At 38.6% G+C, this 24,368-nt stretch overlaps 1 protein-coding gene across 2 annotated transcripts in view; it reads right to left on the reverse strand.

The window, feature by feature from the left end:
• Window positions 1-1,568: 1,568 nt before the first annotated feature.
• The window catches only part of INTS6 (integrator complex subunit 6), a 64,656-nt gene continuing 41,856 nt past the window's right edge, over window positions 1,569-24,368 (reverse strand). The window contains exons 8-18 of one of the 2 annotated variants that reach the window (XM_090026561.1): window positions 21,207-21,359; window positions 20,887-21,019; window positions 20,247-20,341; window positions 19,722-19,832; window positions 17,309-17,524; window positions 17,073-17,199; window positions 15,200-15,342; window positions 14,067-14,301; window positions 9,976-10,338; window positions 9,378-9,471; window positions 1,569-2,140 (exon numbers count right to left, since the gene is read on the reverse strand). In XM_090026561.1, coding sequence (XP_089882687.1) covers window positions 2,047-2,140; window positions 9,378-9,471; window positions 9,976-10,338; window positions 14,067-14,301; window positions 15,200-15,342; window positions 17,073-17,199; window positions 17,309-17,524; window positions 19,722-19,832; window positions 20,247-20,341; window positions 20,887-21,019; window positions 21,207-21,359 — 1,764 coding nt within the window. In that variant the 3' untranslated portion in view covers window positions 1,569-2,046. The remainder of the gene's footprint in view (window positions 2,141-9,377; window positions 9,472-9,975; window positions 10,339-14,066; window positions 14,302-15,199; window positions 15,343-17,072; window positions 17,200-17,308; window positions 17,525-19,721; window positions 19,833-20,246; window positions 20,342-20,886; window positions 21,020-21,206; window positions 21,360-24,368) is intronic. The other variant, XM_090026570.1, reaches the window with a different exon arrangement.

Below are 24,368 nucleotides of genomic sequence, written 5' to 3' on the forward strand. Positions count from 1 at the left end.
GAGGCACCCTATGCATATTTATTAAAATAGGATATTAAAAATATCATCTTTTGCAAACACATCAGCAAGGAACAGTGGGTAAATGTTTAACCATATAACCTTGTCAATAAAATATATTACTTTTTGCATATTGAGTTGTGGACTTTTATTTATCCATCTTGATATCTAAAAACAAAAAATGTTTGGAGATCACAAGTTTCTATCCACGGTCAGTAAAATAAAGATGTTTAGACCCAGATCACAGAAGCTAATCAAGCTATGTATGTACGTTACTTTTGTTGCACTTTATTATGCCCTGATAGTGCTATAAAAAGGGAGTATGTAACATTAAAAAGGTGAATTCACTATCAAAAAAATGTTATTTCAAACAGGAACTGCTTTCGTAACACCACATGTAAGATGGACAGCTACATGTACCGATACAGGTGGTTTCTCTGACTCCCAACATCCCAGAGTACTCTGCTCTCCCTTCTACTCTTCAAGACAGACGGACTGAGAGCTGCTGGGTCCTTGACAACCCAAGAGGAATAGAGCTGTCATGGAGATTCTGTTGTTTTACTGTTGCCACCACAGCTTTGAGGGCAGCCCAATATGCTGTTTCCAGCCTGGCGCAGCAAGAGCTGATCAGCCTGTGGTGGCAGCAACTGCTGATGGGGATGACAGTGGCGGAACCACTGAATCAGCTGCCACTACGGCTTAATGCAACCCATCTGCTGTTGCTGCCTAGGCAAAAAATAAAGCCATAATTACAAATGAACATGCTATAACATGCTACACACAAACTTGCAGCAAATGAACCTGCCTCAGACACTTAAACCTTATTAACTTTTGCCCCAAACAAAGCCTTGCAATACCTGCTATCTTACTAGTAGTAGTAAAAAGAAAATTAAAAGCTGAATCAGGTTCCAGGTTTGGCTACATAATCAAACTGAGGCAGCGAGGTAAAGAAGCAGCTTAAGGTGCAGCCAGGAGAAACTAATTAAGCTGAAAGAGGCTGTTTAGGAACTGGCGCTAAGCCACCTTAGTGTGTCTGCTCACATAATAGCTGAGTAAGTATCAACATATATACTACACCCAATTAAGCATTTATACAAAGACATTCTTTTTAGTGAGAAATGCAAAGCACTGAGAAAAGAGAGGCTCCGTTACTTAGCAAGGCTTATGTATGTGAGCACAAGGGTAGGAACATCTAGAAAAGACAACTGAAATCCTGAAGAGAAGCTGAAGCTAGGCGGAAGGAATTTTAAAAAGACTTCTCTAAGCGTATTATTTTTTGATCAAATATTCCTGTTTTGCCATTACTGTAGCATACAATGTGTGTGATGCTCTTTGGGAAATATAAGATTGACCTCATATAATGTAGTGTCAATTTATCAATGTAACTACCTGGTTAATCAAGATGAGACCTTAGTTTAATTCTGAGAACCAAAGAGTTAGCACTTCCAGTGACTCACATTTTTTGCCAATTCCTAAAAACTGACACAAACAGCACAGACCTAGAAAATGGAGGAGAGAATGAGCTACCTCAATAAAAAACATTTACACCTGCACATCAAAGATTAAAATAGAGCTTTTATTGATGAAATAACAAAAGTGCTTTTCTTAAATATTTTTCAAAATACATTTGTACAACTTACAATAATATATCCAAAATAACTGTATATACAAAACATTACCTTGTTTAATGTATGTGCTTTTTTGAAAATTACAAAGCAACTTTTTGGCAAAGTTCAACCTTAGAGGTGATAGTTTTGAAGGTTGGATTAAAAAAATAGAACCTGAGGGAAAGTGACACTTAAGTCAATGACAAGCAAGGAATTCTCTATTTAGTTAAATAAAAATGTTTTTAGTGATATTTTTCACATTACAAAAATAACAGAAAGGAAGAAAAAAAGGTTATGGATACTTTCCCCATTATACTACAGAGCAGCTTTGAGGTTTTATTTATTTTTTCAGATAGGGACTTTAATTAAGAGCGCATGTCAAAAATGAATGCAGGTAATACAGCAGTACCCTGCTGTGGCTTTTCTTTGTCTAAAGTGTCTCTTAGCTGCTGTTGATATGGTTGACCTGGTTGGATCTGCGATGGATTTCTTCCAGAAAACCCTCAAGCTGTTCTATCAGCATTCGCTTTTTAAACCTACATGTAAAAGAAAGCACAAGAATAATAATGCTCAACCACAGATAAGGCAGACAGTTAAAAGAGACTTTTCATTGAACTCTAACTTCAATTATTATTTAGTATATGTTGCGTAGAAAAGAGGTTTCCTAAATGTGTACTGCTGTCTGTCAAAATCCTGGCAACCTAGTACCATGGCAGAAATGTGACCCTTCCTTTCCAAAGTATATATTCACTGACAAAAACCCTATTAATATCGAGCAATATTGATTTTGGCTCAGCCGAGAGAAAGTGATAAGCCATCCCAGCTCAAGATAAAAGAAGCTAAGATCCCTAAGTGGACCTTCCTGTACACTTTTGTTATACCAAAATAGTGATAATGGTCAGGGTTTGGTAAGTTTAGAGGCTGGAACCGTTGACAGGGCATGGAAAAAAAAAAATCACAGCTATGGGTCAATATACCAAATCTTGGCAGTTTTATACCATATTTATACAGAAATGTTAAACACAAAAAAAGTGACTGTATCCTTCCTCCACCTCCCACTCCATGATAATAGCTCCCTATCAATATTTGTACCTACCCTCCTTCCACACTCACCCCATTAACTTTAGAAGTACACTGCATATAAGTTGCTCTGTATAAGAAGGTGCCCTGTAATGTTCCCAACATATATTAGTTAACTGAGATGGTCGCAAACCTTCTTGGTTATGTATGCTAATCTGTATACTGAGCCAGCCTTTGCAACACCACTATGCTCCAGCCTAAATTAGCCCTCCACTTCAGCTAGTTTATCTCCTTATAGAAATAAGAAGCCCCTAATACACAGTCTGTCCTCTCTCCAATCAGCTGCTGCTCCCCATACCTCAAATGGATATAAAGCAAATCTTAACTTTATATATCCTGTTTTTCAAAGTTTAACCTTACTCCACATTCTGGAAGGTTACTGGCAATCCTAACTGCCTTTCACCTTCCCACAAATTAAAACAAATGGATTAATTTAATGTCCGTGCTCTACTAAAATTTATACGCAGGTAGAAAAATTACTCCACAACCAGTGTGCACTTGTATCCCTCCGCTCCACAACCAGTGTGCACAGAATACACACAATTATCTTTCAGAAAACAGTTGTGTTTCCTTCTAAATTCACTCTATAAATTAACAGATTATATTTCCCAAAAGTTAAATCCTCGACAGAAGTAGAGAGTAGCAACATACCTACAAGCCACCCTTAGGTTACTGCCAATGGGAGAATTCAACCTTGCAGCATGCATGGATGTAGGACTAAACCCTGTCCATCAGCCTAGGCCACCAGGAGAGTTCTTCAAAAGATGCTGAAGCTCTGCCAGCATTTCTGGCATGCAGGCAACAACTCATCATTGTTTTAAGGTAAGCGTTATCATGTTGAAATTTCCCTCGAGAGAAAACGATTCCAGTTTACATTCTGGTCACTTACCTGGCTACCAGGGTACACAATGAATAAAGAGACAAGTAGTTGCCAACAGAAAGTAAATTACCAGTAAAAAAATTCTCACTCTATTGTGTTCCTTTTCTTATTCATTACTACAGTAAAAGCAGTGTTTTCCGGCACTTTACCATTGGAATGCTCTATTAACCAGCATCTGTCCCACCGTGGCACTTCCAGTCTTGCTGCCATGAGCCAAGTCCCACCTCTTCCTTCTGCACCATGGCCCAGGGCAAAGCAGCCTGTGCGGGGCCTCCTTCCCTGTCCCCCAACACACTGACGCCAGGGAATGAAAGCCCTGGCACACCAGATGTGGTGGGTGGGGTGGCAGCCCAAATAGGCAAAGATGCCTACAACCCACCTGGCTGGAGATAAGAATAACTCTCAGATAACCGGCATATTTGATTAACTGGCACCCCCTATTCCCCATGGATGCTGGATAACAGAGCTTTTACTATACTGGTAAGTAGCATTACTACTGGGAAGTACATGACGGAAGGATGAAAAAGTTTTACAGAATAATTATGAAAGAAGAGGGAATCATTCTCCATGTAAAGAAAGGAATTATGTGGGAAGGAGGCCAACAATACCACTTTCATCCCAAAGGAATGAAAACTGATTTGCAAGTCTTTCGCAGATGCTGTATATTAGGGCTGTGTGAAGCTTCAGTAGCCAATTCAATTTGAAGGAGATTTGGCCCAATTCGGGGACCAAATCCAAATTGAATCGGGAGACCAATTAAAAGCTCCAAATTGATTCGGAAATTATTCTGCGATTCAGCCATAGACTAAACAGCTGGTAAGTCTGTTGGGGTTGGGGGGAGAGAAGGAGTGTGGGAGAGCGAGGGACTGAGGCTAGGGCAAGCTGCCCAGCTAGGGCAGGGGTGCAGGACTCAGAGAGGGAGGCAGAGGGGGTGGGATGTGGGCACAGCAGCACTTGGAGTGGGGACTCTGCCCTGCTGCCGCTTGCCCAGCTGGTGTGGGGAAGGGAAGAGGGGGGCATGATGCAGGCACAGCTGGCTCTGGGTGGAAGGGGGCAAGCAGAAGCAGAGCACAGCCCCTGCTCTCAGCACTGCCAACACCTGCACCAGCGCTGGGAGCAGGGGCTCTGCTCTGCCACCACTTGCCCAGCCAGTGAGAGGGCGTAGGATGTGGGTGCAGCAGTGCTGGGGCAGGGGCTATGCCCTGCTGCTGCTTGCCTCCTTCAGCCCAGAGCGAACCGTGCTCATGTCCCACCCCAGCTGGGCAAATGGCAGCAGGGTAGAGCCCCCGCTCTGAACACTGCTGCACCTGCATCCTGCGCCCCACCCTGTGCCGGCTGTGCAGCTTGTCCCAGCCCCAGGCCCATCCCCAATCCCACCCTCCCCCAACCCCAACAGATTTACCTGCTGTGTCAGCTGCCTGCTTAGTCTATGGCCAAATCTCCGAAGCAGCCCCAAATCTTTTGGATCTGATTTGGCCAAACTGAATTGGGACAGTGACTCAAATTGGCCGAATACAAAGCGAACACTTGCCGCTTCACACAGGCCTACTATTTACACTCATTCCCAAATATCTAAAGAACCGAGTACCCCAGATGCCTAGCATGCAACTGCTGCAAAATTTTAATATTCTGCCCATAGTAACTTTAAGATCCTGAGGTCTTTGTATTTTGGACAAAACAAGATGAATGCATAAGTGGCATGTGTAGTACGCAGCCTCAAGATATCTCTTGCAAGAAATAGGCATGCCCATTTCTGTTACCATCTTTCAGAAAAGTGCCAAGTGATGAAACAAAACACACTGCACCAAGTAGTACAGATAAGCCTTTATGGCAGGGGTGCCAAAGATATGGCCTGTGGCCTGCAGAGCTGTACAATCCAGCCAAGGTGCTGCCTGTTGATCTTGGTGTAGTCCATAAGCAGTATTCACGGTGTGCTGGATGGCCGTGGAGATAATTTATTATATATGGCCACTATGAAGAAGTGGCTATGGCAATGAAGTTTAGACTCCTGTAATTTATTCTTCATTATAGCAGGTCTGTTTTGATACCTGCAAAAACAACTATCCACACTAGATTTTGAACAAATGGTGAATGACTACGAAGGAAACTTAAAGTTTTTCTTAACTCACTCAGTGTAAAAAAGATAATATTTCTGTGTGAGAGCTCAATTCCTCTACAAACAGAAGACAAGCTTTAGATCCACTGTCCACACCCCAAATCTTAAATTACTGGTTAGACAGGCAAAAGGACACAGGCTGCAAGTTGAACACCTAGACAATGCACTGAGATCAGTGCCCCAACCCAATAAACCCATTCGTAACTAATTAGTGCTACACTACAGCATCAGGCTCTGCAGATTAATGAAATGTCACTAAGATTTTAAGGTTAACAATTGGTTTTATACAGCTAAAAAAGATTCAATCTTGTGATGTCCTCAAAGACTGTCTATGAGAAACTCTGGTATTGAATACTACCTAAAAGGAAAGCCATTATTAATATTGCACTCTTTGCAAGCCATCAGTACCCTTACCTAGAAAATCCAGAATGCCAACTTGCAGGATTCCTGTTTTGGCACTGCATGTGCTTGTTCCTAATGCTATTTACCCAATGCAACATTTTATACTAGCTGGAGGACTATGAGTAGTATCAAAACAAACACATGTTGTGGAAATAAACTTACTGGAAGTCCAAACAGATTCATAGATGTTAGGGTCAGAAGGGACCTCAGTAGGTCATTGAGTCCGACCCCCTGCCCTGGACAGGAAAGAGCACTAGGATCAGACAACCCCAGCAAGGTGCTTGTCCAAATGCCTGGCAGATAGCTGTTTGCTCCTCAAACACCCATATAGCTAATACAAGAGCAAACTACTATCACAACCTTGGGCCTGGCTCAATAAATCAAGATTTATTTTGAACACGAAGAAGGATTTTCTCACTTGCCCTCTAATCCCCAAATGGTCCAGTTTTCTAGAGTGGAATCTTTACATTTTCCCTTGTGCTTTAATTTGGAGCTAACCTGTGAAGTCCAGGGAGACCCCTTTGTGTCTTTCAGAATCTAAGTCACTTTCTCTGACAGACTAAGGACCTGTGATTGATGATCAAAAAGCAATTTCAGTCCTCCTAGTGCCTGAAATCTCAACCAATTTCTTACACAGCAAAGGTTCCTGGGCTAAAAGCCAAGCAAACACAATTCCCACTACATTACAACCTGAAGAAGGGCTTCACAACAGTGATGCAGGCTTCTCTGCAGGCCCAGATATGATGCATTAAACTTGATACAGAGCACTAGCATAAGATCACCCCCTAAGATGAAAACTCTCAAAGGCTGCTTTAGTGGGAAACTGCAAAAGGAGAGGAGTTTAAACCCACAATTTATCTCCACTCATTCTTTAATAATAGCTGCACTACAAAGATGATGCCTTCTTGGGATCTTGAGTCTAGAAGAATTGCTTCTTAGCACTATAAGAATTTATCAACTTAAGAAAAAAGAGAGCTGTGTGCAGAGCTGTAACTGGTCAGGACTGGGCCCTGGGGTAGTCCATCCCTCTCCCCAGTGACCATACCTTCCCAGAAGATCTCTGGCTCCAGAGGCTTCAACATAGAAGCAGCAACTGGAGGTTTGCTGATGAGGGAAAATACCAGTGGCAAAAAGTGAGGTGACATTCATGTCAAGGGGCCAAAAAAAAATCTCAAGTTTTGCCAGCAAAAAATGGTGACATCTCCTTTCAGTAGCAGAAACTACATTTCCCAGAAAGCTCTTTACTCACACATTTGCACTTGCTCCTGCACTGTTGCTGGAGCTGGAAGGTGCAGAACGGGGGCACGTTCCATTCTGGCAGTACTCTCTCCCCGCTTAGGCAGTACCCAGGGCTCATGCCATGCTCGCCCACCTATCGTTGCGGTTAGGTGAGAGACCTTCTTTCCAAAGGAGAGGAAAACTTACTTTGGTATCTGAGAGAAATTTGGATCTTTTCAGTGACATCTTTTTCTTTTTTCCCCACCATTCCAGCCCACGTTGTTGTGGGATTTACTCTAAGCTGACCAGACAGAGCTGTCCTCATTCTTACATTCTTTCCCTGAAATACTCAGAAGCTCCTGAGTTGGAATCAGAACTTGTTCAAGATTTTAAAAAAAGAGGTCCAACATGATCAGCCCAAAATTGTCTTGCAGTGCTAGGGGTTGGCTGACTCTGAACATTCATGATTCAGCTGGACATTCTGTTACTTTTCAGGAAAATAACTTAAGATTTAGACTTATGCTTGGGGGAGAGCTCTGCCATACCTGAGGGTAACAGGAAATGTCTCAGAGGAAAGGCACTGAACAGCAAACCTGAGCATCTGGAACGAACCATTGAACAACCAAGTACTTAAAGAGGATGGAGTTTATAAATCACTACTAAATGCAAAATTAAAAAGCAAAATTATCAGAAACTGAACTACCAATTTATTCCACTGCTGGATGGCCTAAGCTGAAGGACAGAGCCTAGAACTAGAGCCTCCAGATTCTATACATTAGAAGCATCATTAACTTATAGACAATAAAAAATTTGCAAAAGAAATGATTATATGATTAAATCTTGAAGTCCCCATTTCCAAAAGGACAAATCTTCAAATTGAGCAATTCTGAGAGCAGCAGAATTGACATAATTTTGCTGCACTGGAAAGAAAGGCAGAAAGTGTACATAGTGACCTAAAAGCTCTCACACAGCTTAGAGCACTTACGGACAGAGACAGAAAGTTTTAAAGCATGATCCCAGTTTATCTGCAGCTACATGAACCTACTGGCTTAAAACACCTATACATGGATAGTATAGCAAGATATATTTTCCACTTAGGGTTAGAAAGAAGAATATTCAATCTGTTTAGCATGTGCATTGAGACCAAAATTTTGTTCAAATTGATTAATAACATCATTTAAAAAATAACAAATCTAGTGAAAGAACAAAGAAACAGATTGGGTCAAAAAAGAATGCTTTCCTTTTTTTAGTGCACTTTTTTGATTGAAATATTTTTTAAGTTGTTGACTAGATTTGATATCACTATTGCAAATCAAAATGTATCAAATTCTAGGTACCACAAGTAGTAAAAGGATTAATATTCGGGACATTTTTTCTTATAGAGAGCACTCCTTTCCAAAACCAAGCTTTCTACCCTCAGACTAGGGAAGTGTGGATATAGCTCCTTCCAAAGGAAGCTGATCAGAGGAATGGATGGGTCTCCGAATATGGGAATACTGGGAGATGGGAGCCATAATTTAAAGCCAAATCCTGAGCTGGTTTAAAATGGTCTCTCTCTCTCTCAACTTAAGAGTTTATAAGCTGACTGACCTCTGAAGATCTGACACACACTCTATAATACTGATGTTCCACAGAGCTTTGAAATGAAACCGCACACTCAAATTCAAACTTCAGAAATATAATGCTCCAAGTTGCTGAGTTGACCTGATTTTGCCTTATTTTACATCATTCCCATCTATCTGTATATACATGCATTTGGCTTTTCAATTTCAAAACAGTGAACTGAAAACAGGAAGAGCTGAGTTTGTGGAAATAAAGGGGCTTTAAAAATTGGGGACCACAAAGATCATGGTAGATTAGAAAAGTACCAATTTCTCAATGCTTTTTATACAAAATATGCTTACAATTTGAGGCACTTGTGTGGGCAATCTTACGATAAAAACACAGAAGACAAATGTATAAGTATCTACAAAGCATATGCAGCAGTTAACACCATAAACTGCCTGTATGTACTGCAACCAATGTTAATTTTCCATAATCATTAACTTATCCAAATAATTATAAATCAACTACATACCGTGAAGCTTCTTTAATAACATTTTGTAAAAATATTAGTCGTGTTTGTAAATTGCCTTGTACATGCTTGAGTAAAAAAAAGATCCTTTCGTATTCTGAAAAAAAGCAAAAATAAAATATTCAGGTGATGTCTACACATCAGGTACAATATGCTGCTTCATCCAGCTGAAGAAATACTGCTTGTACTAAGAAAGATAACAAAACAATATCTAATTTTTACTTATTGTATTTCATATAAATATCAATATGTACACAGCATTTTCGGATACTACTTAAAAAGGAAGGTGCAAAATCTGACACTTATGCAGAAAGAGGATGGATGTTGTCAACACAGATAAATGTATTCCTATTTCAACCATCTACCCACCCAGTAAATTCCTGAGGGAGATTTTATAACTGAAATAGTTTTAGCCCAAAATTTAAGCCACAATTAGTTTCTATTATTTCAGCTTCTGCCATTAGCCAAATATTGTTTCATATTATAATTTTGGCATGATTTTAGCACCTTAGTACAGTGTTCTAGTCTAAGTCTTTCATATCAATTGATTTTTCCATCCTGCTAACTGGACACAAAGACAGTTTGGGGTTCTAATACTTACTTCTTCCTGGCTTTCGAATCTCTTTCATAATTTGTGCTTTAAGCTCTATGTTAACCTCTCTAGGGCTTCTGCAGTGCATTGTTTTTTTCCCTTTGTTGGGGGAGGATGTTGTCAAGTTTGTATCAGTACTTAGTTCTTTGCCCCCTGGCTCCTCATGATTTGCCATAAATTCATTTATAGTCACATTATTATTTCCTAAATGTTCATGGCCTAGATCCTCTGCTGGCTGGTCCAACGAACTGAATGGAGGGGACACTGAAAATTCAGAATCCATAGTATTTGGAAAAACATCAGATGAAAGTGGGTCTGCAACATGATTCTCAATCACATCATCCATAGCAATCTCATTATTGTTTTCTGATGCTGAAAAATAAAGACCAGAAAAATAAGAGAAAACTTAAATGAATGTTTTAAAACACCTCATTAATGTGTGACCAGCACTGGGTCATCTACTTTTATACAATCGTGCTTCATCAGCTAGGACAGGGATTTTCAACCTTTTTTTTAATAAGTGTACGCCCAGCAGCCAGACAGAGTGAGAGGGGCGGCCTGTGCCTGGATGTGGAGCAGGGTGGTGGATGGCAGTGGTAACTGCTGCTGCATGCAAGCCTTCCCCCACCCCCAGCATCCAACTGGTTGGGTGGCACCTGTGTGGCCTGCAGAGGGGCACTGCTGCCCTTGCCCCACCCCTGTGTTCCTGGGAGGCAGCGGCATGGTGTGGTGGGTGGCAGCGCACTGTCCCAGTCTGCCTGCACATACCCCCTAGGGCCTTGTGAAGTACCCCCGGGGGGACGCATACTCCCAGTTGACAACCCCTGCGCTAAGATAAAGGAAAGGCAGGAATGACTTCCTCAATATGGGTGGTGGAAGAAAAGGTTCTTGTGGGTTTAGGGCACAGAACATCATGATACACCCACTAGTCAGTGAAGGCCCAGAGCAAAGTATGGATGTATTCTTCATAAGAGAGAAAGATTATATAGATTAGTCACAAAGTGAAAAAGTTAAATGGGCAGAAGGGTGTTCTTGAGAAGACTTTTTTACCTGGTCCCACTAAGACTAGGTGATAAAATTTACTTCAGTGTAGAAGGGCTGATAAAAGGTCCCATGCAACACTTAAGTCCCACATCAAGGGGGTGGCATTCACTTTGCTCTGGAGCAAAGTTCAAATATAAAATTGTGCTGCAGTATGGTCGTGGACTGCACCATTAATTTGCAGCACCACAAGTGCCTGACCACAGTAAAGCGCTACAAATGTAGATCACGATGTAGATTACGAGGGGTGTACATACATTCATAGCCCCCTGGCTGGAGCACTACAAAGTGTCAAGTAACAGAAGCGATACACAATAAAAAATGAATTAAATGCTAGCCAAAAATCCTATGAGGAAAATAAAAGGCTTCTACAAATTATTTGCAAGTAAAGAGAGGGTTAATTTAATGGCTGAAGTTGAATCTCTCTACCTTTCTGTATTTGTACATAAAACATACATAAAAGCTGCAAAATAGCTAAGAATATGCCTTTATCTAATTTAAGTAAGCACACAGAAGCTAGTTTAAAAGACAGGCACTATAGGATTACAAGAACTGGACAATGAAGTATCCCAACTGCTGCTGATTTTTTTTAATAACCAAGAATGACTAGAAATAGTGGACGTTTAAATACAGGTAAACATAGCATTAGTCTCCATAGAAATACTCCCTATTCTTGTGCTGTAAATATTCCTTAGACTATGCCAGTTAAGATAACAGACAAATATTAGAAAAGTCATTTTTTCATAGATTCACAGACATTAGGGCTGGAAGGGACCTTGGAAGATTGAGTCCAGCCCACTGCCCCAGTAGCAGGAAGTCAAAAGGCATCATAGGATCCCAGCAAGATAAACATCCAATTGTCTCTTGAAGGAGTTCAAAGTAGGTGCTTGAACCACGTCCAACAGCAGTCTATTCCAAACCTTGGGGGCTTGGACAGTAAAGAAGTTCTTCTTTATGTCCAGGCTGAAATGGTCATGGAAGAGTTTGTGACCATTTGACCTTGTCATCCCTTGGGGCACTCTGGTGAACAGATGTTCCCCCAGATCCTAGTGAACCCCAGTGATAAACTTATAGGGGCCACCAGGTCCCCCCTGAGCCTGCGGTTGTCCAAGCTGAAGAGTCCTATGGCTTTCAGCCTCTTATCAAAAAGTCTGTTTTCCTGACCTCTGATCATGCACGTGGCTCCCTTTACACCCTCTCAAGCTTCTCCACATCCTTTTTGAATTGTGGAGCCTAAAACTGGACTCAGTACTCCAGCTCACCAAGGCTTAGCGACTTCTGGAGTACTAATATATCCCATGAACAAGTAGTACAACAATTTTATGAAAAACAAATCTGATCAATTACTTCTTTGCCAGTTATAAAGGAAGTGAATGAAGTTATATCTGGATTTCAAGCAAAGGTCATATCTGACTTGAAATATATATCATGAAAACTTAACTCCAAATCAATACAGATTGATTTGACTATCAACTATGTTGTAGGAGATTAAAAAGCGTCTAAACAGTCAACAGTAATTAACATTATTTTTATGCTGAAAGGACATTCCTAGTGGAATTCCTGAAGTTCCCTTTTTCATTAATAAGCCACCACCTCAACTTTTAGGATAAAAAAGAATGTATTTCTTTTGTAAGAGTTATAAAGGGAAAAAAACACCCAAAAGGTTTTCCTGTCCATTTAATCTCAAAAGATTGAACTTGAAATATTAACCAAAAGTCAAATACTTAGACCTCATGCATTTGGTTTCTCCTGGGAGAGTTGCTGCTCTTCTGGGAGAAATCACAAGTCTACATATGTTTAGGTTTTTTTCTCCCAGAATAAAAATGGCCACTCCAAGTAAAAAATAACCTGGGAACAATAAGGGTTAAATCACTTCCAGGAGAGTTTCTACTGGGATAATAAATGTCTGTATGTGCTGACACCACAGGCTGACTATAGGTACAGTCTGGGTTAGCTGTTAGCCAACTGGGGATGCCCTATACACTGCTACCATCTGTTGCCAGACAAATGAAGGGAGCCTGCAGAGCCCACTGAGGTATATGCACAGGGCTCCCTGTCACAGCACTGCAAACTTCTTCAAGGCCTCAGTAGTTGAATATTTACACACATAGGTCTGAGTCAAGTTTTTCTACCATGAGAACAAACCTGGTAATTATCCCAGATTATAGGAATATGTGTATGCAGCCTTAATAGGGGAAAATTACCTGGAGTGCTACCTTGTTGAAAGAGACAAGTTGATGGGATACGCTACTGCAAATTCAGAGTTTGCCATACAAAGTAGCAACAAAACAAGGCAATTAAATTGTGCATATCCTATGAAATATAATGAAACTCACTTCACTTTTTGTATAAATAAACCTAATATCAAATTATTTCTGATCACCCAGTTATTACAAACATAGCGAAGAAGGAGCGAGAGGTCAGAGGAAAGCAACAGAGTAATTGGGAAGCTTGAAAGATTGATTTGTGGAGGGAAATTTAATAATAGAAATAGCACAACTAGATAAATTAACATGGTAAACATGTAACCCATCCATCTTCTGCCTCCTCAGATATCTTATGGTGGGTAATTACACATCACTCACATTTATTTGACTGATAGTATAACTATTATGTGATGTATATACTTCCCTTTTTTTTTTTTTTTTTTAAAGGATTAGAGGACAAGGAGAATAGTATCTTATACTTTACATAAAACTTTCCTTTGTACAACTCATTACCATTTTAATTTTAGAAAGCAGTGTTAAAAAATCATCTGCCACTGAAAAATTTCAGAAACTTTAATATAGTCCTAATTAATAAGGGAATTATAACAAATTTGTCAACTCTAAAGTGCAAAACATACAAACTGTAGTTTTGCTAACAAAGGCTGCATATTTACATACTTTCAGAACTGGATGATCAGATTGTCATAACTGAGAAAGCTATAATATGCGTCATTTCCTTGATAACTATATTGTATACTAACTAAATATTTATTTAGTGTTTATACAAAAAATGTCCCTAAAGTCAAGGAAAATGAAAGCAACAGAAAATAACTGAAATACAGATTCACTCACTTTTATGAATAGGAATAGGCTTGACAAAATCTGTCTGTACTTGTGTAACAGGCGTGGGTGGCCCTTTGCCTCCAATATGATTGTTCACAACAGGAGTCGTCTGTGGTCGGCCTCTGAGCAAAGGTGACATACACCGACGTCTTTTAGGAATCCCTTGCATATTTGGTTCTCCAGGTCGTTTGTGTTTATTTTGAGGTCCTGATACAAATTCATCTGCTTCATCTATCATCATCCCCTGTAACAAATAACCAGCTGAGTAAGCAGTTTAATCTGTGTCATCTAGTACAAAATGTTCTAAAAAAACACACCACATATTAAAAAAATGTTGCTGACTTTTTATAATAGGCATTCAGAATGCAACTAGGTACTATATATGGCATATCATCTTGCTTCTCAAATACTAACTTGAGTCTGGGGAGAGAGTACTGATACACTGAAGGATAAGCAAGAGATTTGACTGGGGTTGTAAGATTTCCAGTAAAACTTGTCTTCCAAATTGGAGTCAGCACATTGTAATTTAGTCAGTTATATATTCAGTTAAGCTTCAAAATTCAGCCAACTGCAAGACCTAGATTTATGAGGGACTCCTGTGGTCAACAGAACTTGGTGATGTAAACAATCTAATGCAAAATGATTTTTTAAAGGGAGAATTTGATAAAAAGGGACTAGAACAGGGTCAGCAGTGTTTTTGGGCAGTGCGCCAAAAATACCTACAGCCTCAACTTAAGGTGTTAGTGTGCAGGGGTGGATGGTGGGGGAGCCACAAGGGGCCTGATCCTTGTTAAGGCAATGCAGCCCAGCCCCTTCTCCACCATCCGCTCTGAAACATGCATGCCAAGCAAAATGCCTGTGCACGCCATGCTCTGGCACTCATTCTGCAGGTTACCTGCCTGTAGAGTAGAAATTAGATGCTGACTAAACCACAATGACAAAAATAATTAATGTAAAAAACTTCAGAGATACGTTTGTCAAAAAAGGGTTGAGAAATCTTCTTAGGAATATACAGTGGTCTCCAAAATACCTAGAAAGGGTTTTCCTATGCCCTGTGCCTTGGGTAACTCAAGTTAGCAAAACAAATGTAAGACAATAGTTTTGAACAAAAGCATTTGTTTAAACAGCATATTGAAGCAAACCTTCTTATCCAATTTAAATGGATTGCCAAACGTATGCAGCCTACGGGGTTGGTCAGGATCAAGCTCTCGAAGGGGAGATGGTATCTGTTTAAGGTACTCCTGATAATTTCCCATTTGTGCTATAGGCACACTGTGAACTTGATCTAGTGAGAGAGAAGACTTATCAAAAAGCTGTATCTATGGAAACACTTTATGACCCTATCTTATAAGGAATTAAATTCTGGCTCCACCTGCACATCCAGTTTTTATATTATCTCATTTTTTCATAAAGATACATAGAGATAGAAAGAGACAACCATCCTCCCAGCAAATCTGATGTTTAAAATGCTACATATGTTATATTCATAGGCTAGCTGTTGCTAAGGGACTTGATAAATCAATACATAGAAAGCAACCACCTCCAGGGTATACTTTTAACCCTTGTTCCACAAATCTTTGGACAGGACAACTGGAAGGAGAAGAATGGAGTTCCATACTGGCAAGTGTACAAAGGCAAACCGTTATTAATTCTATAGTGTATGCTACGTCTAACTTCAATTTTGACAATGCAACATAACCCCCTCCCCACTATCAACAATTTCGAAAGACATTATATTAACTAAAAAGCAATAAATTTGGAATATTCTTTCCAAATACCGTCCTCAAGAAGCAACATTATTGCCCCAACGAAAGTCAACAAGATACAAGGGTTTCCTTAAAGTTCTGGTGACTCAGGTCCTCAGTGCTTTGTTTACAACACCTGCATGGTCCCCCAGTGCCCTGCTCAACTAGAATAAATCCTAGTAACAGATTATGCTACAATTAATGCCAGTTGTAATGTGGAAGTCTACATAGAAACTGCAACTTTTCCTATAGACTTCTGCAGTTGATTTAAGTTAAATTAACATTTTTGATCAAGTGATGGTACTACATATGCTTTTCTCTTGTCTTCTAATCATTTTTCTTTGTTTAGCTTAAATAATCCACATTTCATGGTCTTCTACATACCAGGTACCTTAATACAATGTAGCCCTTTAAACACACAGTGCAATTATATGACAGTTTCACTGTGTTCCATGAACTTCTACTCTTGAGCTCTGCTACCCATAACCTATTGCTGATACTGCTTGTCTGTCTTCGTGGAAGTTGTGTCAGATGAGGAAGAGACTGGGTAAGTACTGAGAATGAACTACTAACTCAGAGGGACATTTCCTTCAGTTTAAGGAGTCAGATAGATTGATGGGACATTGTGGATGTGTTCTGTCTCTGCCTATTTCTGCCTCTGCCTATCAAATAGTAGAAAAGGGAAAAAATGGGTTTTTTTGGATCTCTTTTATTGGATCAAATGTGTAGTTGAAAGAGAACCTTTTGGGAACAGGACAGAAGAGTGGTTTGTACCTGAAAGTTTCTGAAACTTCTCTTCCAACTACACAATTGCTCAAATAAAAGATGTAACAAAAAACCCTTGTCTCTTGTACATTTTCTGGATTATCACAGCTTCAACAACACTGGAACAGTATTTAATAAACAGAGGACTTATGTGGCCTAGGCCATCATTAATGTCATTTTTCTTTCACATAACCAGAAAACTAGAAAGATGTAGTAAAAGAAATACAAAAGAATCAAATCCTGAAGAAATAGCATTGTCCTAAAGAAAGGAAAAACAAAGAACACATGCAAGACAACAGTGGTCAAATCTCTTTTCCCTGAGTCATTGAAACAATTTCTAATGAAGACTTGATGGAAAAACCTCTGGGGTTTCAAGTGTAATAGTCAACTTCCAGCAAGTTTTCCCTGCTTATCTCTCTCCATGTTCACCAATCAGCACAGAACAGCAAGAGTAGTGCAGCAGTACCCCTATAGAATATGGAAACAATGAATCAAGTTGGCTAACCTTCATCTTGTCCTTTGAGAAGTCTGCAAGTAGTCTTGAGAAGATTAGACCTCATTCTTGTTAACTGATCCAAAATATTGCTTCTGGGTATGTCATAAGCATTTCTAAAGCTCTGAGGTCTCAAGTCCTAGTTTCAGCAATAATAAAATTTTAATTAATAAAAACAGATGAAATAATGTCCAATATTTTAATGGAAGTGTATTGAAAATAACAACATTACACACAGTGGTGCTTACCTTATTCAGCAAAGCTATTTGGAACCCAGCATACTCCTTCATATTGAGGTCTAGAGGTCTATGAGGAATTTCCCCAGTAATCCCCTGTAGCAGATGTTGAAAATCGTTCCTATGTGCCATAGACAGGTTGTGTGATCTGCTTCTGACCTTAATTCCAGTCTCTTGCGCTACCTTTTTGCCTACAGAGCCAATGACTCTATCGGACTCTATTTTGGCCTTAATTTGAAATAAATAAATAAATAACATTGACAATATACTCTTAAAAAGGATTAGTCAGACTATTAAATTCATTTCTAATTCCTACCTAGAAGATTTGACAATGTACTACTACATTATGAAGAATATATGTGGATGAGTGCTTAAGGAGTGCTTAATGTGCTCATTAAGTGCTTAATGTATTACAACTCTACAATCATTAAAATGTGATAAACGGTTTACATCTAGCTTCTTCAGGTATCTCTAGGGTGCCCCCTTATCATTTCATCTAAGCACCAATATGCATGCAATGCTTTTATTTTCATAAAAATGTCATGATTGGGATTATGAAAAATTGACATAAATCTGCATGTACCCATGGATTTCACTGTTAGCTGGGGAACTAGCTGAAATCTCATGATTTCACTATTCTCCTACATAATTATAATTGTGGATTCAAATGATGGTATTGATCCTAAAAAACCAAACAAACAAAAGCCCCAAACACCTCAATACAAGGTAGGAAAAAACCCCAAGATTAAAAAAGGAAGAGAATGTAGGAAAAAACCCCAAGATTAAAAAAGGAAGAGAATGTTCATTTATATCTAAACAGGGAAAACATGTGGTAACCTTTTGATTTTATTCATGGTTTTACCTGTTTGATTTGCCTCAAATTCATATGCGCTTTAAGATGTGTTGGAAGTTTGGAAGAACATAATTAAACAATGAGCGAAAAACAGTGTTTGTTCAGTGAATGCACTTAAGTTTCTAGTATATTGGAGATTTAAATGTTATTTCCCCATTTCAAGTATATGGAAGTTTTAAAACCGCAATAATCTTTCAAACATTAGGAAGTTTGGATTTTTTAAAAATATATAAACTCTGTATCTCATTGTACCTATGATGCATTACAGAATGTCATGCATTTAAGTATTTTGAACCAAAAATGTATATATTTAGAGATGCACACATTTTGCAGATTTTTGAGTAAAAAAACCACACAATTTGGCAAGATTATCATAGAATCACAGAAAATGGGGATTGAAAGGGACCTCAGGAGGTCATCTTGTCCAACCCCCTACTCAAAGCAGGACCATCTCCCAAGGCTTTATCTAGCCAGGTCTTAAAAACCTCCAAGGATGGATAAATGCAAGATTCACATATTTCCTGATACTATTGCTAGGAGTTTAAAAAAAAGATAAATACTGAAAGCTTTAAGCTGAACTTTACAAAATATCTGCATGAAGCATTAAGAATACTTGCATTCCTACATCCTTCAGATGCAAGCCTATTTATTTTCATGATGATCTCAAATATGAAAGTTCAAGATATATAGCAAAGCAAAACGGCATTCATTAATGGGCCAGAGTTACTGCACATTAAATTTAGTACTTGTATAATCAAATACTAAATCAATGTGCAGTAATAGGCATTACTGCACAGTAGTGCTGGCATATGACTTTTTAGTGACGCTACTGCACAGTAGCCTAATAATACTGTGCAGTAGCATATTAGCACTGTTTTTGCTGTGATGCGCTATGCATGGTATTATTAGACTACTATGCAGTTCAAGTCTCGTGTAGTCATACCCAGCAGGTCAAAATGGGGAAGAAAGGTTTTTAGCTGCTAGAACAGAAGGCTAGTCAGAGGGATCTCGATTTTCACAGGCTTGTTATAGAACATTCAGTAGGCTACTTGTCCTGTCTATGCCTTGGTTTCTTATTTGTAACTGTCGTTCATTGCAAATTCTAAATGTTTATCATGAATTATATCCACATAAACGCTTTTACAAACTAAGCAGAGAAAGTAAGTGATCATTTTGGCATAACTACCCAAGAGCACAAATCCCTAATATTATGAATGGTTTCATGTAATTTGCCAAACTAGCAGAGACCATTGCATTTTTAGCCACGAATATACTGAGGCTTGCACTTATGAAATATTGGCATGGCATACACCTTCAGGAATCCAAGAAGACACACCTGTACATATATTTATGGGGAAGTCTAGAAACAATATTTTAAAGCTATGTGTCAAGCTTTTCTCCAATTCAGAAAACAAACATTCTAATAGTAATCACATGCAAGAATTCAGGTAAACTTGAGAGCTTTTTTGGTCCCTTTATCCCTGCATGGCTCTCTGATACTTTCAAGGTTAGGCTGACATTAGCTTCACTGTTTTTAAAGATTCATTTTTATTGCTATTGCATCTATATTACCTGTTGACTCAACTTTTTGAGGTATGAAATGACACTGTAGCTAAGTCCATATTCCACATTATCTGCTATAAGATTTGGTGCTCCCATCATTCGCACAGCTTTCTTCAAAGGCTGAAAAACAGGGTACACATATATATTGTACATTATTAGTTTTACAGTTAGTGTTTAAAATAAAGTTATAGCTAAATGCTTTCAAAGTGAATTTGAAACTCTAAGAGGAAAAAAAAGACATCCTTTCCATTTATGTATTCTTCCACCTGTGCCAAATTCTTAAAATATTAGTGAGGATTTATTTCAAGCAATGATTATACCTGACCTAGTTCTCATAAAATTAAGATTTTAAATTATTCATAGTATCACATTAGAAGGGTATACAAACTTCAGAGGAATTCATATTTAACTTTTTATTTCTATAATCATAATATCCTTACTTTAAAATAAAATCCAAAAGAAGATATTTAATAAAGAAAATAAAAGTAATGAGGGAGAGGAGAAATTTTAATGTACATAATTAAGTTATCTTACCCCAAGATAGTAAGGAGGCATTGTCTTTAAATAGCTTTCAAATGACTGCCGCCATTTTAAAGTTGGTTTTGCCTTATGTACTTTGAACAAGTCATCTAAATATAAAGTGATATTAATAAGTAAACAAAAGCTGCATTTCACATGACTCCACATTTTCTCTGAACAATGTTTTTCCTAAAGGCCCCCCTACTGCCTAAGGTTTAAAAAAAATACATGGATTAATGTCACAAAGTAAGAGATTAAGGTGGAATCCTGTAATTTATACTTTACAAAAGGTAACTGATGATCAGAATCACTGGAGTGGGGGGAAGTGTTACTACACCAGCAAAAGGAAAGCACATGGGTGAAATCATACTGAAGACCAAGTATAAATGTCCACAAATGGTAAACAAAATTATATATATTTTTATTAGCAAAAATCATATTTAGGAAGGTTAGCTGATTTTGTTAAGTGAATTGTAAATCTGTTGGATATCAGAAGAGCTGAATGGTACTATCTTCCATTCAGTATAAAAATCATTTCTGAATATTTAAGTTTATGATTACTAATGATGATGTTAGCATCATAATATTCTATACTTATGCTGAATCAAATTCACCTGCCTACCACCTCAAAAAGATTTTAGAAAGTTGTGTTTACCTAAGAGGGGAAGGAGGACTGGATAATTGTAAGGCATCACAAATAAGTTCACACAATTCAGTGCTGTACTGGCTTTCAAGTAGCCAAAAGGATGACCAAGTTCACTGTATTTTGCACTATTGCTCACATATACCTGCAATACAAATGAAGAAATGTTCAAGTAATTTATGTTGTATACAAGTATAAATAGTATAAACAATTATGGTTTTACATAAATAAATTAGCATATATAATTAGAATTTCACTCCAAACTATTTAAGGAATGTTACTTCTCAGATAAGGGTTCTTAATTTATAAAGTTAGTATACAATCATACTTGCCTGCCAGCAGGTGTGTGGAGATTTCCTTTCCAGGATAAACTGAGTCAATGGAGAAGGTTCTAACTCATATTTATCAAAGGGTAGTTTGTCAATGACCATTGGTTCACAGTCAGTGCAGGAGAATTTCACTACAGGATGAGATGTACGAGGTGGCTAGACAGAAATAGACAATGTTAACTGTGAATCTATATCAGTAAACACTAAATATCATTTTTAAATAATAAGCTTTTTAGCATTTTACCTTAGGATCTGTTAATATGCTTCTGAAATAAAGAAATACCATTTTACCTGTGATCTCTGGGATTTTGGTCCAGATGCTACTGCCGCAATTGCTCTCCTGCTGCTACCACCATAGTGTTCAGGTTCCTCCCTCTTCTCCTGCCTGCCCTGGCCCCCAGGGCCAGGGTGGCCCACAGGGCTGTGGGAGCCTGCAGGTGGGTATTTCAGGGGGACCTGGATACTACAGTATAGCATAGCAGGGGTTGTCTGCTGTGCAGTGAAGAGAGGTCTACCTGACTCAGATCAATGCAGCAGATGGCATGGCCAGGGAAGACGTGCAGCATGGTGTGCAGCCCCTGGCAACTGAGAAGTTGGCCAGCCCTATTCTAAGGTAAAGGTAAGAAGTCCTCTTATGAAGCATCTAATTTTACATGCCTCAAGCTGGAAACACAACATTCTCAAGTTTCTATTCATATCTTCTGTTTAGCAAAATAATTCCCTTCTATCAAACTTAAAACATTACCAAACCAAACCAGACTGAAAAAATCCCAACTACAAAGGTGAGCATGAATATAGGAAAAAAGCTAGCTTTAAAAGTTACCTAACTAGACCTGAAATTGACTTTTTGCATAATTTCAAGTGAAAAAATCTTTTACCATTTCAGGCAACTTATACCCTGCTTTCAACTAAAACATGGAAAAGTAAAAAGATATTTATGCCTGATATTTCTGGCAGAATTCTGAAAGGGGGAGAGAAATCTGAGGTTCTTTTCATAGCAGAGTGTGCAGCAGAGTTCCTCCTAAAGCAGTGGCTCCCAACCATTTTTGGCTGCAACCATGAAGCCAGGTTGCAACCCCCACCTCCAACTCACTCATGCCCAGCAGCACCAGCGGAACCCAGGCCGGGCCAGGATTGTGGGGGGCAGCAGCAGTGAGAGCTGCACGGACTGTGCGCCGGGAGAGGCAGAGCAAGGGGCAGACCCCCCACAACCCTAATTTGGATTACACCCCAAAGTTGGGAGCCACTGTTCTAAAGAATAGTCTAGAAGAGAGGTACTAAACTCATTCCTTTAGCTTTGATGTCCAAGACCGCTGGAATTTGGGGAGGAATCAAAATGAGCGTCCTCCCTCCATTTAGTTTCTTCAGAAGAGAAGCATTACTAAAAGAGGAAGAGTTGAGCTGAAAAAAGAAGGTATCTTGACCTTCTTTCCCCACAGTAAAACTTATCTTTCCAAATCTTTAAGCACTAGTGCTTTCCTTACTGGATGAACCACCCATATGGTATCTATCCAAGGAGACAGTTTTGCCTTAATTAGCATCTTTACACTGAGGAAGGTGCAATGCCAAAGTGACAAACAAGATGGAAGGCCAAATTAGAATGCTCTTAAAAGATGCTGCTTCCAACAAAGACACTATGATGACAGAGTTTTTGACCAATGTATGAAGAAGTTATACTGGGAGTAAAAGGGCTGCCAAAAAACATCAAGTGCTGAGACTTGAGAAACTTGGTAACTTTAGAGTGGATTTGGGAACTATCTGTACCTCACAACAACAGGAGTTGCCATTGTTGCAGACTTCCACAAATGCTTGCAACAGTCTAAATATTATTTCCACCTTAAACTATACGGGGTTTTCTTCACACAATGGCTATTAGGAAGCCCCACTATAAAAATGATTGGTTCACTGAGGGAAGTGATACAGAGTAGTTAACCAAAAAACTGAAAGTTAGGCAAAAAAATTAAACAGTACTGGATTAAATGTGTTGCTCTCAAAGCCATGAAGAAATACAAGAATTAGGTATTCGTGGATTACTCATGAATACAAGGAGTTAGATGCTCACTTAACATTATATTTACAATTCTGATTTAGACTTCAATTGGAATTATAGGGTGAACAGAGCCAAAAGGAATTGTCTGAACATCATATATATAGGCATGCCTTTAGTAGCCTATAACCCAAAACTCTATACAAGAGAAAAATGAAATTACAATGAAATACCAAATGTTTTCATGACTTCTAATGATTCAGATACAGATATACAGTTATGCTTAAAGAAACTTAAAGAAAGACTATTTGACAACTACAGCTCTTAACCTGGTAAAGATCAGGACATGTGGCTCTATCTATGATTCTGGTTATAAAGAACAGGGAAGAATAGGTATTTTGGAGGAGTTGTCTTCCTATTGTGCAGCTCTATAATATCTTGTACAAATAGTTTTTGGATTGGGTTTTTGTGGTTTTTTTCAAAAGGTAGGAGATTGACCTCTATTTAGGACCTGCTATACAGCTCAGAAGGCTATGCATGTTTTTCTTACTGGATAGAACCTGTGAGAAACAATGATTGAATAAAAAGAAACCAAAAGCTAAAGTTAAGACTAAAATGATGTCATGCATCTTAACCTTTAATTAATATCCTTTATTCAGGTGATGCACTTTGCAAATTCTGCAATCCAAATACACAGAATATTTTCCATAAATTATAATATAGTGTCAAGCTATCAAGTCAAAACTAAAAATGAAGATTTTCGGAAAAAGCATCAATTCACAACACCACCAGTTCCATTTTAATGATTCTCAGATCGTCAAAGTTACAAGCAGTATTTCTCACTAAAAGTGCATGAATTCCTACTACACGGTAGCTAATATTTAAAAAAAACAAAGCTTTCAAAGAAGCTTTATAATACAACAGAGGGAGCTCTTAAAATGCCTCCTGAAATAAGCACATATGCAATGTAATTTGAGATTAAGTTGTTTATGTGTTGTAATAGATGATTATGCTGAACATAATGCAAAATAGTACATTTTTATATTAGTAATTAAGTAATTAGAGATAGCAACAAACTAATCCTATTGCTAATTAAGATTTTTTTTTTTTAACAGAAGAGATGATTAGGGAGTATTCTGCCACCTAATGCACTGAAAGTTGGTAGTTCTACCATTAGT

Source organism: Crocodylus siamensis, chromosome 1 (assembly GCF_052110815.1).
Source record: "Crocodylus siamensis isolate JL-2025a chromosome 1, ASM5211081v1, whole genome shotgun sequence".
In the NCBI taxonomy this organism is placed as follows: domain Eukaryota; kingdom Metazoa; phylum Chordata; order Crocodylia; family Crocodylidae; genus Crocodylus; species Crocodylus siamensis.